The 16,980-nt window shown below is 46.6% G+C and overlaps 1 protein-coding gene across 1 annotated transcript; it reads left to right on the top strand.

Annotated features, from left to right (window-relative positions):
- The first annotated feature begins 465 nt into the window (after positions 1 to 465).
- On the top strand, positions 466 to 8,034 carry BMP10 (bone morphogenetic protein 10). Its single transcript, XM_014945467.1, has 2 exons — positions 466 to 915; positions 4,724 to 8,034. The coding sequence occupies exons 1-2, from the start codon at positions 582 to 584 to the stop codon at positions 5,665 to 5,667; spliced, it is 1,278 nt and encodes a 425-aa protein (XP_014800953.1). The 5' UTR covers positions 466 to 581; the 3' UTR covers positions 5,668 to 8,034.
- Positions 8,035 to 16,980: the final 8,946 nt, after the last annotated feature.

Below are 16,980 nucleotides of genomic sequence, written 5' to 3'. Positions count from 1 at the left end.
AAGATCCTTCAGAAGAGTAATGTAAAGACTTTGCTTTAAGATGGTTCTGAAAAAGGTGGAGTTGTGACCTTAAGGGAGCTATTCTTTGCCCTTGGTGTGAAACTGATACGTTTGGATAGAGGATCTGTAGAACTTACATGTTGGCTTGAAAGCTGTGTGGATGAGAGTTGTTCATGCACGGCAAAGGAAGTCAGCTACCAGGAGGCAGAGAGAAAGAGCAGTTCCTCTCTGAGGAGAAACTTGTCCTATCTCCAAGTGTCCTAGCAGAATGTTTACAAAACGCTCATTAAGGGAAGGGGGATTGCAAGATAGCAAGAAATCTGGTGAACAGCTTACACTGCGCGAGATAAGAGAGGGAGGGCGACCATAGAAGAGAGCGAGCCATATCCAATTACCGAGACCTGGTTTTGGGGAGGGGGAAGGGGGAGACAGACAGGACGGATCACAAGTTTCAAGACAAGAGCTTCCAAACTTGTCATCTCTGTGTGACACAAGCCGCGTACAACCCAGCGGATAAAACCGCCACTTAGCCCACAGGAGAGCTAGAGCTTGTTGAGTGCGGTTGGGGTTAGAGCGAAGTCATGGATTCCGTAGTCGTCCAGCTGTGGGCTGTCCTCTGTCTCTCGCTTCACCTTGCCACCGGCAGTCCCATCCTGAGCTTGGAGCACTCTTCCTTGGAGGAAGATGTGCCTCTTTTCGACGAGATTCTCTCTGAGCAGGATGGCGTTGATTTCAACACGCTGCTGCAGAATATGAAAAACGAGTTTTTGAAGACATTGAACCTCTCTGACATTCCTCTGCACGAGACGGCCAAGGTGGATCCACCAGAGTACATGCTAGAGCTGTACAACAGGTTTGCCACTGACAGGACATCTATGCCATCCGCAAATATTATTAGGAGCTTCAAAAACGAAGGTAAGATATGTGCATCTGTAGGAGAAGTAAATAGAAATGAGACTCTTTATAGTCAGTATGAACCGTATTTGCACAGCATGGAGTGTGAACCGCAGCAGGGGAAAAAAAGGCCTTTCGGTAAGGATGGTGTGGGAAATAGGCAGCCGACAGTGTGTGTCCCGGTGTTCCCCACATCCCACTGCTCGTGAGAGACATCCCTTGTCCTCTGCTTTTGAGATTGCAAGGTCTGGGGGGAAGAAGGTGTTTCTTTAATGTTAGAATGGCACCATGAGAGACATCCCTTGTCCTCTGCTTTTGAGTCTGCAAAGTTTGGGGGGAAGAAGGTGTTAGAATGGCACCGACTATAATTTGGGTGCATCCTTTCTATTATCCTGTAATGACACACATCATTTGCAATTACCTGGTTGATTTTTCAAATGGATACCTTAAGTAATATTTAAAATTGTTGCAAGGAATGTTTTTACAGGCTGTTCAAAGGTGCAGTATTTTCCTATTATGAGCTTAACCAAACACGGCTTTCTGATTATATCCTCTCATTATTGATCCTCATGGGATTTGTAATATTTTCTTCCTTTGGCATCTGAGCACCGTCCAGCAAATATATAGTGAAACAGAATTTTGGATAATCTTTAGGTTCTACTTTGGAGGACTAGAATATTTCATATTAAAAAAAAAAAAAAGAGCTGAAGAAGCCAAATTGTGGCCATAGGTCATTTCCCTGTATGTTTCTGCTTCTGCATTTCCTCTCAGTTCAACAAGGAGAAGATAATGTTCCAGTGCTAACATTCAATACCTATCTGTGGCAATACAGGTTTTATGTTAAAAACGTTTTTCAACTAATCATTGCCCAATACCGATTCCTCCACCTGGCAAATACAAATGCTTTCAGTCTTTTTAACTACTCAGGGGTACAGGCAACTATTCAAACTGCCTTGGGGCTTCCCTCATCCTTTGTTAGTCTAGTTAACGAAGTATAGAAGTTGTTACTGCTTTTTTCTAACATTTGCAATTACAAAGTGATGAACTTCAAGGAGAGGCTACGAGCAAGTCCTTTCAGTTGTGCAGCGCAGTGGGATGTGAGGAGAGAACCCAAAAGCTCTGTTTTGCCCTGTCCATCTGCCAGGCCTGGGCACCCTTTAACCAGCAACACTTTTCTGGTTTGAAGAGGCACTCCACTGGGGTTTAAATCTTCTTTACATATCCTTTTCTCCACTCTGGAGAGATGTCTTGAAGGGTTGGTGGCAAAGCAGTTGCACCCGCTGGTGAAGAGTCACTCGTCTGACCAGCCGTGCCTGTCACTGCTCATCAGCACAAAGGAGGACATGCAGGAACACAAGTTGGTTTTTCCCACTTTGCACTATTTGGAAAAATAAATGGGATAAAAATTAGTACAATGTGCTAACGAATAAAATACAGTGTGGTTTAGTGACATAAATCTGAAGTCATTCCATTGGCAAACCCCAAATTCAAATACAGTGTGGTTTAGTGACATAAATCTGAAGTCATTCCTTTGGCAAACCCAAAATTTGTTCAGGTTTGCAGCATTTCCAATGGTGCAGCCCAACGTGGCTCTGGCCCTCCCAAGCTCTGGAGCCAGGGCGCTCGATGCCGTTTCCTCACGGCCCAAGTTCTTGGGTAAACTCAGCTTAACCTTGTGGGATTCCAATATTTCCCTCACCTCTTCCAATCCAAGCCAGCAAGATGAGGAGTGAGATTGCTGATGTTAAGACAAGCTTCATAAACACATGCAGTTAGAGGGATTATGCGATTAGTGTTTGTTATGTATCTTGAAAGTCTGTATAATGAAGAACCATCCGTTTCATGCTAAAGAGCTCTTTTGGTAGAGAAATTAATTACATGCAAGGACCAAGATAGTGGAAACAGATCATACCAGGTACATTTTTTTGTTCACCTGCTGACTGGAAATTGGCAGTAATGGTAGTTTCATTATTATCCATTAAATTCTTTATTAAATTTGTTGTACGAACATTATAGAAATATAATGAGCTGCATGGCTGGAATTAGGTCTTTGTTTTAACCCATGAACTGTAACATCCCCATTGTAAATGGGACTGTAATCAGTTCTTAGAACTTGAATAAAGGTCTTAAGGGAAATTTTTCTCTTCCTATGGACTGGAGATCTCCCTGGCCCACCTGGGGCTGTACTGGTAACCTGTGGACTTTCCAGCTAAAGAGCAAAGTCAGATCCTGACTTGGAAATGAAAACTTCTCATGCCTTGCTAGTGCTCACCCACCTTCCCCTGCCTCCTGCTGAATTACATCTTCCATATGGCCAGGTGGCATTTCTCCCTCCTGTCGTTATGTGTAATCACTGCAGACTTGCTTTAGCGAGTCGAGCTCTAGGAAATCCCAGAGATTCCTTCCTTTATGGAGGTTACAGCTAAGTGTGAATCTGAGTGTGAATAGTGTTGTCGTCCAGCTCACGGCCCTGGCACCGTGCAGAGCAGATTCAGCTCCCACCTTTATCAATTGACAGGTAGGGAAATACAAGCCCAACCACCTTTTTTTTTTTTTTTTTTTTTTTTTTTTTTTGTCGTCCAGCTCACGGCCCTGGCACCGTGCAGAGCAGATTCAGCTCCCACCTTTATCAATTGACAGGTAGGGAAATACAAGCCCAACCACCTTTTTTTTTTTTTTTTTTTTTTTTTTTTTTAATTTATGAACAGATGAAAGTGCAAAATGGAAAAACAAACTAAAAGGGCAGGTGCCTCAAAACTGAAATTAAGTAGGACAAGTCATGTGCTTAAGTTAACTGCTTGCTTAAGTGCACTGATGGAGCATGGCCAATACTTGCAACTTTATCAGTGTCATTTTTTCTACAAACATATCAAAATTGGAGAAGTCAGAGATGAAGATAGTAATAGGTCACAAGTAGTTTGCCTTTGCAGAAATGTTACCCATAGTCCCTATGTCCTATTCTGCCTTCTGAGTTCCAAGTAGACAGCACAGTCATTCAGCAACAAATACACAATCATGCGCTAAGAATCCTGCATTGTGTGAAGAAATGCATATTGCCTGTGTATAAACAAACAATGCAGATAGGACAGACAGCCTGACTGACAAGCAGATATTATGTACTTCTTATATGTTTTATTAACTAAAGCTGCCAAAAGTGCCTGGCTGAGTACAGCTGTTTGACTGCTCACTTGAAGCCCATTGAGTCTGTGGCAGGATTTCTGTTGCCTGATGTTCACGCTGGATGTTCACTGCCTGCTCTTCCTAACCAGGAGCCTTTACATCTTCTGATGCTACTTTTCCTCTCTTAGTGCTTGGCCCTTTCAGTTTCTGAGGGATGTTTCAGCAGAAGGGAACACTTGCTGGCACAGAAATGCTCAGCAGACACAGACACAGCCTGTGGTCTTGTATATGCAGGCTTCTTGTATATGCATCCTTCTTCCCTTCCTCTCCTGCACTGATGAATGTTTCCCCTCATTTCTTAAAGAGTTACTGTGCTGCGACCTAGAATTGTTTTTGTTTCGGTATTATGCAACACATTTTTAATATGTAATCCTTCCAGGGCAAGGAAGTCCCTGGAAGGCATGGGGATAGAAGGACAATCTATGAATCCGGATTTATGCTCCTTATCATGTCTGGGATCTTGCTGTCCTTAGACATCTGAAATAAATTTGGCCTTTTTTAGAAGTACAGTTTTGGGAAATGATGAAAAGCACTCTACTGGAGCTGTTCAGCTGAAACCAAGCAATGCAAAACATGTCAGATGAAGTTTGGTGCATGTGTTGCTGGATGTATTGACCCTTGTAAAATATTTGATCTTTATCATTTCCAGACTTGGCTTCCCACCCTATTGGTGTTACCGGAATTCGGAAATATCCTCTTCTGTTCAATGTTTCCATCCCTCACCATGAAGAAATCATCATGGCAGAGCTGAGGCTCTACACCTTGGTGGAGCGGGACCAAATGCTCTATGATGGGCTTGACCGGAAGGTCACCATTGTTGAAGTGCTGGAAGATGACCATATGGGGGTAGGAGAAGAGAGAAAGACAGTGGCACTGGCATCCAGGCAGATCTACGGCACGAGCAGCGAGTGGGAGAGCTTTGAGGTCACTGAGGCCATCAGGCGTTGGCGAAGGGCAGGGCTGACCACACACCGGCTGGAAGTTCATATAGAGAGTAGGGAAGGGGAGGAGCAGAACGGAGAGGGGAAACTCGACATCGACATCAACTCTGAGGCTAAGCATGTGCCCCTGTTGATTGTGTTCTCTGATGACCAAAGCAATGACAAGAAAGAGGAGAAGCAAGAGCTGAACGAAATGATAGACCATGAGCAGCTCCTGGACTTGGAGAACCTGGAGGTTGGCAATTTCCACGGCCAGCCTGGTGAGGAGGCGCTACTCCAGATGCGCTCCAACATAATTTACGACTCTACTGCCCGAATCCGGAGGAATGCAAAAGGCAACTACTGCAAAAAGACTCCGCTCTACATAGATTTCAAGGAGATTGGCTGGGATTCCTGGATCATCGCCCCGGCAGGATACGAAGCTTATGAGTGCCACGGAGTGTGCGCCTACCCTTTAACAGAGCATGTCACACCAACGAAACATGCCATTGTCCAGACTTTGGTTCACCTGAAGAATCCCCAGAAAGCCTCCAAGGCCTGCTGTGTGCCCACCAAACTCGATCCCATCTCTATTCTCTACTTAGATGCAGGGGTGGTCACCTACAAGTTCAAATACGAAGGCATGGTGGTATCAGAGTGCGGCTGCAGATAGTAGCAGGGAATGCATGCACAGGGGATTGCACAGGGGAGGTATTTAATGATTCAGTCTGTAAATTTGTACATTTCGGATTTCCTATTTAATAAGGTTATTTAAAGAGGCATGTACAGAAAATTGTATGTTTCCTGTTACGGGGAATGGGCAAGTCGTACGACTGTAGGGAATGTATATTTTGTTCCATTGCTTGCTTCTTGCTGTTCTTTGATGTCCAAATTATGACCGAGTCTCTCTTCTGATCAGGGCATAGAGCAGATCACTGGATTTTTTGGGAGGGCTCTTCGTGCCAAGGGGGCACATTCAAATTCACAGAAATAAAAGCATATTTTTGTAATTTATAAATGTTGATTGGCATCTGTAGGGATTTCCAGGGCTACTAAAGATAGGTGAACTATGGGCAATACACACCCAGATTGTTTAGTTTTGTGTAAAATCTTTATAAAGATCTTTACATGCTCAGATATTTTTTTAAAAAACTTAACTCTGTAGATCTTAAGTCCTGATAACTCTCAAGCTCCTAAATCACTAAGGCACAACAAGGTGTTAGACTTTTTCCCTTTTCCTTAATCCTTTCTTTAATCTTTCCCTGGCTCAGCGGTAACTGGCAGGGATGACCCAGCACTGGGAGAGGAAGGGATCCGTTCCCTTCCCCCTGTTTCTCAGCAAAGTGATGGGCCTGGGAGCGATGCCCAGCTCGTGCCACGCTCTGACCTGCAATGACAGAGATTCCCCCTCTGTGTGTTTATTGCAGAAGCCCCCCGTGGGGAGCAGCACTGGCCTTGCTGCCTTGGCCGTGCGTTGTCTCTCAAGGGCCAGAGCTTTAGGTGGCAGAAATAAGTGCGGTGAATTTCATGAATTTTTGAAATCGTACCACTTCATCCCAGCTGAAAACTAGTCCCCGTACCCAGTCCAGTAGGTTGTGCACGACACGGCTAATCCAGTTCAGGTGGCCAAGTGGTAGCATTGTGTTTAGTCTGCATAGAGCTAGGCAGAAAGGAAGCCCCTTTGTGCCAGCAAGATAGAGAGGATCTTTCCTTTATGCATGTGCTGAAGTTGTCAATTCATAAAGATATTGCCCCCCCCACTTAAACTATATATGATGGAGTCACATGCCATGTTTCCACCACTCTTCTGCAACAAATCAGGATGATAAGAAGGTGTCGGAGCTGAGAAACAATAGACCCGTCACTTTATTTATACTAAGCTGCAAATTTGTCAGATTCTTGGGAAAGTGTAAGTGACGTTGACTCTTTTAGCCTGTACCAGAGCCTACCGTACTGTCCCTGCATCTGTTTTACACTTTTAAGGGAAAGTTATCTTCCCTGGAAGTGATAAGGGTCTTTGAAAGAATCACTCCAACACTTCATGGGAAAGAACACAAAAGACTTTTATCATGCACCAACTAAAACCAGTTTCACCTATTTTCACACATACTCTTCTGTGCTTCCCATAATTTATTGACCTATTTATTGACTGCCTGCCTTTGTAATATAATGTAGAATACAGAATGTTTTATTTTTGTGCTTGTGTTGTAATCCCACTTGGATAAAGCCTTGTACTGATCCTATTTTACATGGAATCTCTCTGTTGAGTTGCGCTGCCGCAGAGATTGGGTTTGCTGGTTGTTTTTCCCCCCTTGATATTTGTAAATACCCTATACCACACTTCTCTCCCTTTCTTACACAACTGTGCACTCCCTGCAGTGATTTAAATAGCATTCTGGAGCACATATAGTCTTGCCCAGCCTATAACTACTCTTGCAGGGCTATCACTGCTGTGAGTGGCCAGCTGCGTGGTTTATTGCAGAATTATGCCGTCTCCACTCGTGCTGTGTGTTTCCAGACAGTGGGCTGTGCCGTGAGGCTGCGTTGCTTTCTCCCTGCCTCCGGTCTCACAGACCTTTCCCCCCGGCCACGCTGCGATGGCGGGCGGTGGCGAACGGCACGCTAAAAGAATCCGTCGGAGGTGTGATATCTCTCTCTGCTGACACGAGCTGCAGCAGCCAACGGTTGAAGTGTGACCGCACAGATCCTTTCAAAACCATCCACGATTCTTATGAAGCCATTTGCCAAGACAAGCCATTCACCTTGTTAGGAGTGATAATCCAGCATTAGGGAGATAATCCGACATTTGCCTTTATCATCTCTTTTCTGCGACTGTTCCCGTGGCCGTGCTCACACCAGCGTGCTTCTCACACCACGGTCCTTCACTGAACAGAACCAGCACTTCTCAACAGCCTGTAGGGCAGCCTGTGCCTTAAAAATAAGAAGTAGCCCACTGCAATCACCCATAATCACTATAAATTTTCAAGTGACCACGTAGCAAAGCAGAGGGACTGCCTTCACACCCTTTTATTGCCAGAGCTGTGTTGTAATAGAGCAGAGGGTGTGCAGCGTGTCACGGCACAGCGCACACGCGGGTGGGCATGTCATTGGAGCCATAAGGAAACCTGCACGTGGGGATTTTGACCAGCTCAGTCAAAATATCAGTGATTAGAATTAGAGGCCAGCCAGGCTTTTATTGTTAGTAAATGCACTAATTTACTGTACTGCTGATTCAAGAGCATTTCAGCCAGAATTTGCGGTGAAAAACCAGAAAGGATGAAATGTATCCTACTGTGCTATTTTGGGAGGAAACTGAGCATCTTTTGAATCCTTCAGCTGCACCTGTGTGGTTCCCAACCTGAGGTTAGAACTACTGAGAATAATATTTCATTTATTGATACGTGTCTCTTAGGATCGCATGCCTGCTTCATGAGCAAAACCTTACCTTACTTCTATCTTACCTTTGAATATAATTATGCAAAGATTTGCTGGGTGCTCATGCAGTTCAACGGCAGAGATCAGGCAAAATAACACCAGAAAAATGGGGGTAGTTATTTTATAAAGTGCTTTCCGTACGTAGCAAATTAAGGTTGTTTCTGAAAATTCAGAAGTGCACAGCTTCAAATGCACCTGTCTATATGGATAAGACACTCACAAATAAATGGTGAGTGCATGACAACAGCCAGGGGCACCAAGCTGTAAGTGCTGGTAACGTCAGCAACAAGTCCCTGAAAAAGTATTCCACTGCATGCTTGCATTTTCTTTGCTTCTTTTCTCTTTCCTTCCTTATTCCTTCCTTCCATCCATCCGCATTAGTGCTGTGAGTTCTTCTGTTTCTAAAATAATTTATTTTTCACATTAAATAGTAGTGTGCATTGATTTTCCTTTCATTTCTGATCTGTTTCATATCAACGTGCGAGCAGATGCTTGACTTAAATCGTAAAAGCTCAAACCAATTTTAGGAAGGTTTGAAAAAATATGGCTTCAATGTGGAAGTGTCTGTCTTTCCCATCCATCCACCCATCCACCCATCCATCCATCCATCCATCCATCCCTAAATCACTGCATGCAGCTAAAGGAGACAGCAACGCTGTCTCACTGAAATCATCAATATCAGTTGGATTTTTCTTTCCTCTCTGTGTAACTGAATCCGTATAAGCAAGTGTGAGCAGATGCAAAGCCCCTTTTTTTCTGGGCGCTGTGTGGAATGCTGGGCAGTGATTGCAGCCTCAATAGAGGGGACAGGCAAAGGGGTGGGGACAGAAACAAGCGATACAAAGAGAGGAAGAGCCTGGATAACATATCAGCGAGGGAGCTGAGGGAAGAGCTTTGGTCTTGGATTGCTGCTCTTAAATCAACACACACGATACCTCCAGAAGAGTATGGACTCGAGACATCTTCCTCATTTCTTGGCCTTTGAAGAAATCGTGACAGCTGTGTCTCCTGTGCAGACACTCAGCACCAATGCCAGATCTCACAAAGCACTTGGAAGTTTGAGGTTCCCTTAAATGATCCCTATCTCTTAGCTCTCAGCACATGGACTAAAATTCCTTAAATAGATTTCCCCCTAAAGCTTTCCTGCATTATCCCTTTCTTGGGTGTGATCCCTGGAGTCCAGGCTCACCCTGAGTAGCTGATTGAAGATACAGAATCCCAGGTTTTTGAGCATTAAAGCCTGACAGCTCAGCATGGCTTTTTCTGTCCCTGCTGCCCCAGCCCTGTGAGCCCCCTTGCTCTGGGCAAACTGGACGTTTTGGGGTGGCCTGGGGAGAAGGGAGCAGAGCCCCACATTGTTCTGGCACCCCCCTCTCCCGAGCAGCGCCTGGTGCTGGCTCATGCTGCTCCCATTTGGAGGTGCCCAAATGTCAGTCTTTGGGAAAAAAAAAAGAAAAAAAAAAGAAAGTATTCCTGAATATTGTGGACACATATCTCTTTCCAAAGGCAGAGGACCTTGCTGGGGGAGCAGCAACTCAGGAGCTAAAAGCATGAGGATCAGCCCCCCCAGAACTGAAGTCACTAAGGAAAAATCATCTCCCAAAGCAGCAGCCAGAACCTCTGCCCAGCCTCTTTCCCAGGCTCCAGCTGCTGCTCTGCCCTTCTTAGGACCTCCCGCAGCCTGGAGATATCCAAGGATCCCGTGGTTTTTAACAGCTGTGGGCAGTTCAGTGCCTGACCCACCTACAGCACAATGCGAGAGGTTCTGGTAAGTATTTTCTGTGAAACACACTGGGCCAAACCCCAGCAAAATCTGTGATATTTTCAGGGGGGAAAAAAAAAAAAAAAAAAAAAAAAAGAAAACAGAGAGAAGAAAATTTCCTGGCACTTGAACATCTGCTTCAAGCATTTGAAAAACTACAGCCCAGTGTTAATTTAAACTTCCTTATAACCCGGTGCAACATTTGGAGTGCAAACACAGTTAATAGGATGGGAACTGGGGTAGTGGGGGTTTGCTTACTATATTGGGAAACAAAGCCAGAACAAAACTAGCTTGAGATAGAGTTTTTGTTTATACTGCTGACCCATCTGTCTTCATTAATGCACTATTTACAGGAAAAGTTTAAAAATTAGCTTCTGCTCCTTCTTCAATTGAAACAGCAACAAATAAAGGCTGAATGGTTCATTTGCCCTTGACTAAAAATGGAAATTCTTATCAGGACCTCTTGGAAGAAGAGGTTTATTATATGGAGTGTATTATTGTTGAATATTGGAGCTGGGACTAGGCATTTTGGCCACAGCTGTATTTCTAGCACAGGCAACGTCGGGAGTGAAGAGTGTCACAGAAAGCAGAAACCAGCTACAAGACGTGACCCGTGTCTTACTCTGAATTCCTGCTTTGAAGTCTAAGGGAGAAATAATATGTTTTTTTTTCCCTGTGTTGACCCCCATGGGATAATGGTGGGGTTTCCCTGGGTGTGAAAAGGGACCCATTTGAGGCCAAGCCTTGACATGGGATAGAAACCACCCAGGGGGTCTCAGATACGGACACCAGCGTGGGGCAGTTCCCCTTTCTCTTACCTGCAACTAGAAGGACAACAAAGGGACAACACCACATATGCACTTGAATTTCTAGAGTTTAGATACATAAATGAGAACATACGAAAGCCGCCCCAAATGTGTCTGTCCTGAATGTCCTCCAGAGAAAATGAGGCAAATTTCTGACAAGCTGTAATTAAGCCAGTTTAGCTGGACAGACCTGGCCACAGGTGCAGTTGGCTCAGCTGTAACCCAAAGAGGACCTGGGTTTGTGGCCTGGCACCCCTGGACATTTCCCCATGAAAAGAGCCTGTCAGACCAACTGCTGTGCAAATGAACTTCTTTAAAAGCATCTTCTCAGTATAAAAAAAAAGTTCAGTTTTGCACTACAAGTCCACTGAAATAGAGACATCCATTAAAAAAATCAAACCCAAACTCTCTTTTCTATAAGCCATAAAGGCAGTAATTTCCAAAGGGAAATGTATCAGAGTTACCATCTCATTTGCACAGCCCACTACAGGCACAGGCATCCAAATGATCCCAGAACCTTGGGCACATTTTGGGAACAAATCTGGCTGCAAGGGCATCTTGTCCTGCTCTCCTTCTCCCCTCCTCTCCTTTCCTGCCCTGCTCTCTTTCCTCTCCTCCCTGCCCCACTCTCCTTACCCCCTTCTCCCTGCCCCTCTCCCTCCTTACCCCCTTCTCCCTGCCCTGCTCTCCTTCCCCTCCTCCCTGCCCCTCTCCCTCTCTCTCCCCTTCTCCCTGCCCTGCTCTCTTTCTCCCTCCTCTCCTTCCCTGCTCTCCTTCTGCCCTCTCCCTGCCCCACTCTCCTTCTCCCTTCTCCCTGCCCTGCTCTCCTTCTCCCTCCTCTCCTTCCCTCCTCTCCTTCTGCCCTCTCCCTGCCCTACTCTTCTTCTCCCTTCTCCCTGCCCTGCTCTCCTTCTCCCTCCTCTCCTTCCCTCCTCTCCTTCTGCCCTCTCCCTGCCCTACTCTTCTTCTCCCTTCTCCCTGCCCTGCTCTCCTTCTCCCCCCACTTCCTTCCTGCCCTGCTCTTCTTCTCCCTTCTCCCTGCCCTGCTCTCCATCCCTCCTTCTCCCTGCCCTGCTCTGCTTCCCCCCTCCTCTGCTCTCCTTCTCCCCTCCCCTCCTCCCTGCCCTGCTCTTCATCCCCACTCTCTCACTCTCCATCCACGTTCTCGTTGTCTCTTGCCCGGTTCCCAGGGGATCGGGGCTGGAGGCTGGGAGTGTGTCTGCCCCTCTCCCGGAGGAGCCTCTGGCTGGGGAGACGCTGGCTGGTGGAAGCGGTGGAAGGAGCAGCCGTTAGAGTTACTGCTTCTTTTCCCAGACAAAAGTGGAAGGAAAAGTCCACCTTTTGATACCCTTGTCAGGAAGACGAATGGTGGAAGGGGGTCCAGTTCTCCCTTGGTAACATCCCCTGCAGCAACTGAGCACATTTTTGTTCTGAGCGCATCTGCACGATAGTAAATGCCAATTTACTGCCTCTCCAGTCTCTTCAGATGTCAATCCGGATCTGAGCTAGCAATTAGCTGGGAAAATTTCTGCTTCCAACCCCATCTCCCCACACAGCATTGCTGGCAAAACTTAGGATATCCCTGCGTTATTCCAGCAAACTGAGTTACTTTTTAGAGCAGATAATGCCAGAAAATACAGCAGTGTATTGCTAACACATATCCTGTGATATATCCAGCTCAGGGCAGATGAGCTTCCTTGGACAACAGGACGTTTGGTGACTTGTTTCACGCTGTTGGAGTGGTGCCCACTGCGATTCTCTTCACAGCACAGATTGATCAAGCCCCTGCTCAGCATTTCAAGGGCTTAGCGGGCCCTTTGATTGCATTTGTTATGTAAACAGAGGAAATATGAGGGATAAAAGCAATCAGCATGGGCTGCAATAAAGGAAATGATATGAGAGGAATGGATTTCCGTGACATAGAGCCATGCTTCCTGAAAAGAGGGTGGGTTTTTTTTCTTAGCTCCAAATACTACATTTTCTGTGATGGCCCAAGATGCAGCCAACAAAGCCAAGGTGCTGTGTTTTATTTCAGATGGGCAGCTGCAGTACCATTAATTCAATATTAGCATCGCTGTGTTTTGCAGAAGCTGCTGCCCGTCGTTATCTGCAGCGACTTTAGGATGAGGGGATGCTCGCTGCAGCTCTAGAGCTCCCCAAACAATGTCCTTCAGCTCCGTGTGGCTGAGGCTTTCCAGGATGTGAGCTTCAGATGGTGTTGAAAAGATATGTGTCGAGTTAAGTGAGAAGGTTTAAATACAGGGTGGCCTCTGAAATCAAGTACAGTAGCTAACTAGCAACAACGGCTAAACAACAGTCCAACCTTCCATAGCTCTCAGGTTTATGTTGGCTTTGCTGTAGCAACTCCTTATCTCTCCCGAGATTAGAGCATTTCAGATCAGTTGTTGTGAGATTTGGTGGAATCCATTTCCTGAGCTGTCACCGCTGGCTTTGGGAGAGTGGGAAAGCAAAACACCTTATCCTACAGTACTGAACGTGCTCTCTTTGCTTTTATCATTGCCAGATTTTAGATGCCTGTCCCAAGATACTGCCACAGAGAAGCCCACAACCTGAAACACAAACCACTGAACTGTGAGCACAGCAAATGTCATATGGGAGAAAAAAGGAGCCCTTTTACCATTTCTCCAAGTACTGGTAGCTGGCATAACCCTTCCCTGCTTACTGCTTACTGCGCAGATCCGCACTATGAACCTCAATTCCCCCATGAGTTAAAATGAGAGCGAGGATCCCAGGAAACTGAGACCCACACAGTTTGGGGACTGATGGGCTGAAACAGTGGAAGTGATTTGCTTTTGGCTTGCAGCAGTTGGCTGCTGCTTAGACAGACACGAAATAGTGTGACGCCATGCGAATACAACCTGCTCTCCACAATTTCACTTACGATTTTCACTTACTTTCTAACAATTCTGAAGTCATTCCTGCAGGGAAAGCAGGGATAAACCCAACCACAGTCGCTTTCCTTGCTGAAATCCCTCCTTTTCCTTTGGGATTTCTCTAGCTCACATCATTTCTCGTTCTCTTGCACTCCTCTGCCAATCGACAACTTACACCAGCTGCAAAGCTGGCCCAATAATATTGATTGCACGTCTTGTGCTTCCTCTGTCCACCCTAATTAGTGCATTAGAGATAAGCAACGTGCCCTGAGCAGCGAGCTAATGGCAGAGGGAGCAGGCTGTGCTTCGTGGGGCATGTGTCCTTCCTGACGGGGGCTGCCACACACGTTCCTCCATGACACTGCTCAGGGCAACACTAATGAGCTCCAGGACAGGCAAACAATTTAGACAAGGGCCTCAGTGAGCTCCCCAGAGTTGCATTAACCCCTGCACTTACTGCAAGAGAAAGGAGTAACTTCTAAGCCAGAGCTGTTGGCTGAGACGGACCCTGCTACACGCACACGGCAGCCTTCCAGGGACTGGGTAACAGCAGGGAAACTGGGAAACCATAGCACTGGGAAACAACAGCAATTTCCAACTCTGGGAAATAAACGAATTACACCTCTGTATCTGGTCTCAGCTCTTCCTCCATCAATAACCATCCCGCTTTTGCATCATTCTCTTGTTCTTGCATCATTCTTTTCCAGGAAGAAACCAGTGTCTTCACCGCTGGCACCAATGTCGTCTGGCCTAAAACCCCTGCCTAAAGTTAATAAAAGGAAGGGTTATCTGGCAGGCCCAGTGACCTAGTTGTTATCACCAATATTTGTAGTGTGGATTGGGATTCAGGACTCCCAGGTCTTTGGTTGTGCTTCATATGTGCTCTGCAAATGTTTTCAAACGCTTCATTACTTTTGTGTTGAGTTTCAGAGAGTAAAAATCTGTGACCTTGATGGGTTGGCTTTCCCAGGCACAGAAGATCTGGTTAGCTTGGCATGGATGGTGAGTGCTGGGCACTCTGCTGTGAACTCCTTTGCCTTGACTGGCCAGGGCAATGCGAGGCTTGCACTGGTGTGGACTCACCTCCACGGGCAATAGGCTCCTGGCTTGCTGGTGTTGAAGCCAGAAGAGGATGGGGAGCCAAGACATGGGGCAGGTCAAGCAAAAAGCACTCTAACTGCTTCAGCCCTACACAAGTGTCCTAAAAACCCACTGTAGATGCAACCACACTAAAGCTCCATCTCCACGTTGTGATGGGATGCTGGGGTGCTTTGTCCCGGCTGATGTTCCTGCACGCAATTTCTTAACAGCCTTACAAAATGAAAGGAAGACTCTGCTACATTTTTATTTTTGAAAGCCATCCTGCTTGCCATTATCAGTGAGGCTTTATATTTGACTGAGCAGAAGCGGGTCAGAGTGGATGACAGCAATTTAATCTGCTGTTGCTTTTCCATAACTTCTTGTGCTATCCTTGACCCTCAGCCAATGCCCTTCCACTGCCAGCTAGGGGAAAGATCCAACCTCATGGAGCTCATGAGTTTCTAAACCTGTATCCCAGGTCTTCTGCAAACTGTGAATGTGATTTATCCCCATTTCAGGTTACACAGCCTTCTTCACACTGGAGAGGAGGAACATAGTGAGGGAGCAGGATGTTCCCACTCCCCCACTGGGAACACCCCGGTGACAACACTCCAGTTTCCAGTGGACATTTGGCCTTTGACTCGTGGGCTCTGCCGGTAGCTGTTGTGGTGGGAACAACTGTCCATGGGGTGCTTGGCTGGTGTCCTGACTCCTTCTGGATTGGCATTTCCATGGAGGTCAGCACTTAACATCAGCACTGTTTTTTTTAGCGGGATCACAAAGGTGGATACATGCAAAGAGAACACTTGGCAGCATTAGAAAATCCATCCTCTGCGCCCCAGGAAGGGACACACAGGGTAAAAGTGTCAAGGAAAAGACTCAAAACCTGCACTGGCCCTAGGGATCGAGTGTGGGATGATCGAGGGATCATCCAGAGCACGCAGAGTGCCGGGGGAGCCCCTCCAGCTGCAGCCTGTGCTGCTCCTTGTTGGGGAGCTGAGGAAGGAAACAAGGCAACGCTGATGGGAAAAGGCAAAATTTACCTCTCACATGCTCAGAAAGCAGGTGCCAAGCTGATGCTTATCCTCATTTCTTCAATAAGAGGTCAAAGACTGGCCCCTGCCTCCCCGGCTGGTTTTAAAATGCACTGGTTTGGAAATAGCTCCCTGGATGCAGCAAACAGCGTTTGGGCCAGCTGATGAGATTAAAGGAACATTCCCCCCCCTGCCCCGTTCCCAGTTCCTGTTATCGGTACATTGTGTTAAGAGGGCCCAAATATCACATCGTGTTTTTACGCGTGATAAAGCAAATTTTCACAAGCGGCACCAGTGGCCGCTGACAGGGCTGGGGGTGTCGCTCCCGCCGGGCAGGGGGGCACAGGGGGACCTTCTGCACGGGGTGATGCCTGAAAAGAGAGAGGCTTTTTTTGAAGCTTCCCTCACGTGATGGGCTCCAGGGGCAAACAGGATGTTTCCCTCTCCTTGTGGTCTCCGCTTGGTGGATTTTTTCAGCGTGGTGCGTTCTCTGGTGCTTTGCTAAAGGTCGAGCACACCCTGGAGTCCTGCGGTGGCAGCACCACTGAGGTCCCTCTGCTCTGTCCCATTGCCTTGGAGTGAGGAAAATTGCACCCAAATTCCTATCACTCACCTGGTTTCTGTATTCGGCTGAACTTACAAGCCTTATTTCTTAGGAAACCAAGTTCCCAAATTCCTGCTGAGCACTTCTCTCTATGGGAGTCACCTACTGAGAAAACTCTTGTAAAGGAAAACAGCTAGAAGGGTAAACCACTCTCCATGTCTGTGGGGAGCTGCTGGCAATGGGAATGATCCCAGGAAAAAGCTGTCCCAGACGCAGCCTCTGGGCAGTATTCACCATGCAAGCACTCAGGGCATTTACCTGCTTGAGTAACTCAGAATTCCCAAACTTGCAGGGGTTTTGTGCTGGAGTAGAGGAACGTTTTCCTCCAGGGAGTGCTTATTCAGGCAGCTCCTGTCCCTGCTACCCCGGCT

This window comes from Calidris pugnax, unplaced genomic scaffold (genome assembly GCF_001431845.1).
Source record: "Calidris pugnax isolate Ruff unplaced genomic scaffold, ASM143184v1 scaffold120, whole genome shotgun sequence".
Taxonomy (NCBI): Eukaryota; Metazoa; Chordata; class Aves; order Charadriiformes; family Scolopacidae; genus Calidris; species Calidris pugnax.
Note: the sequence above shows the minus strand (reverse complement) of the source record. Positions and strands in the feature narration are given on the sequence as shown.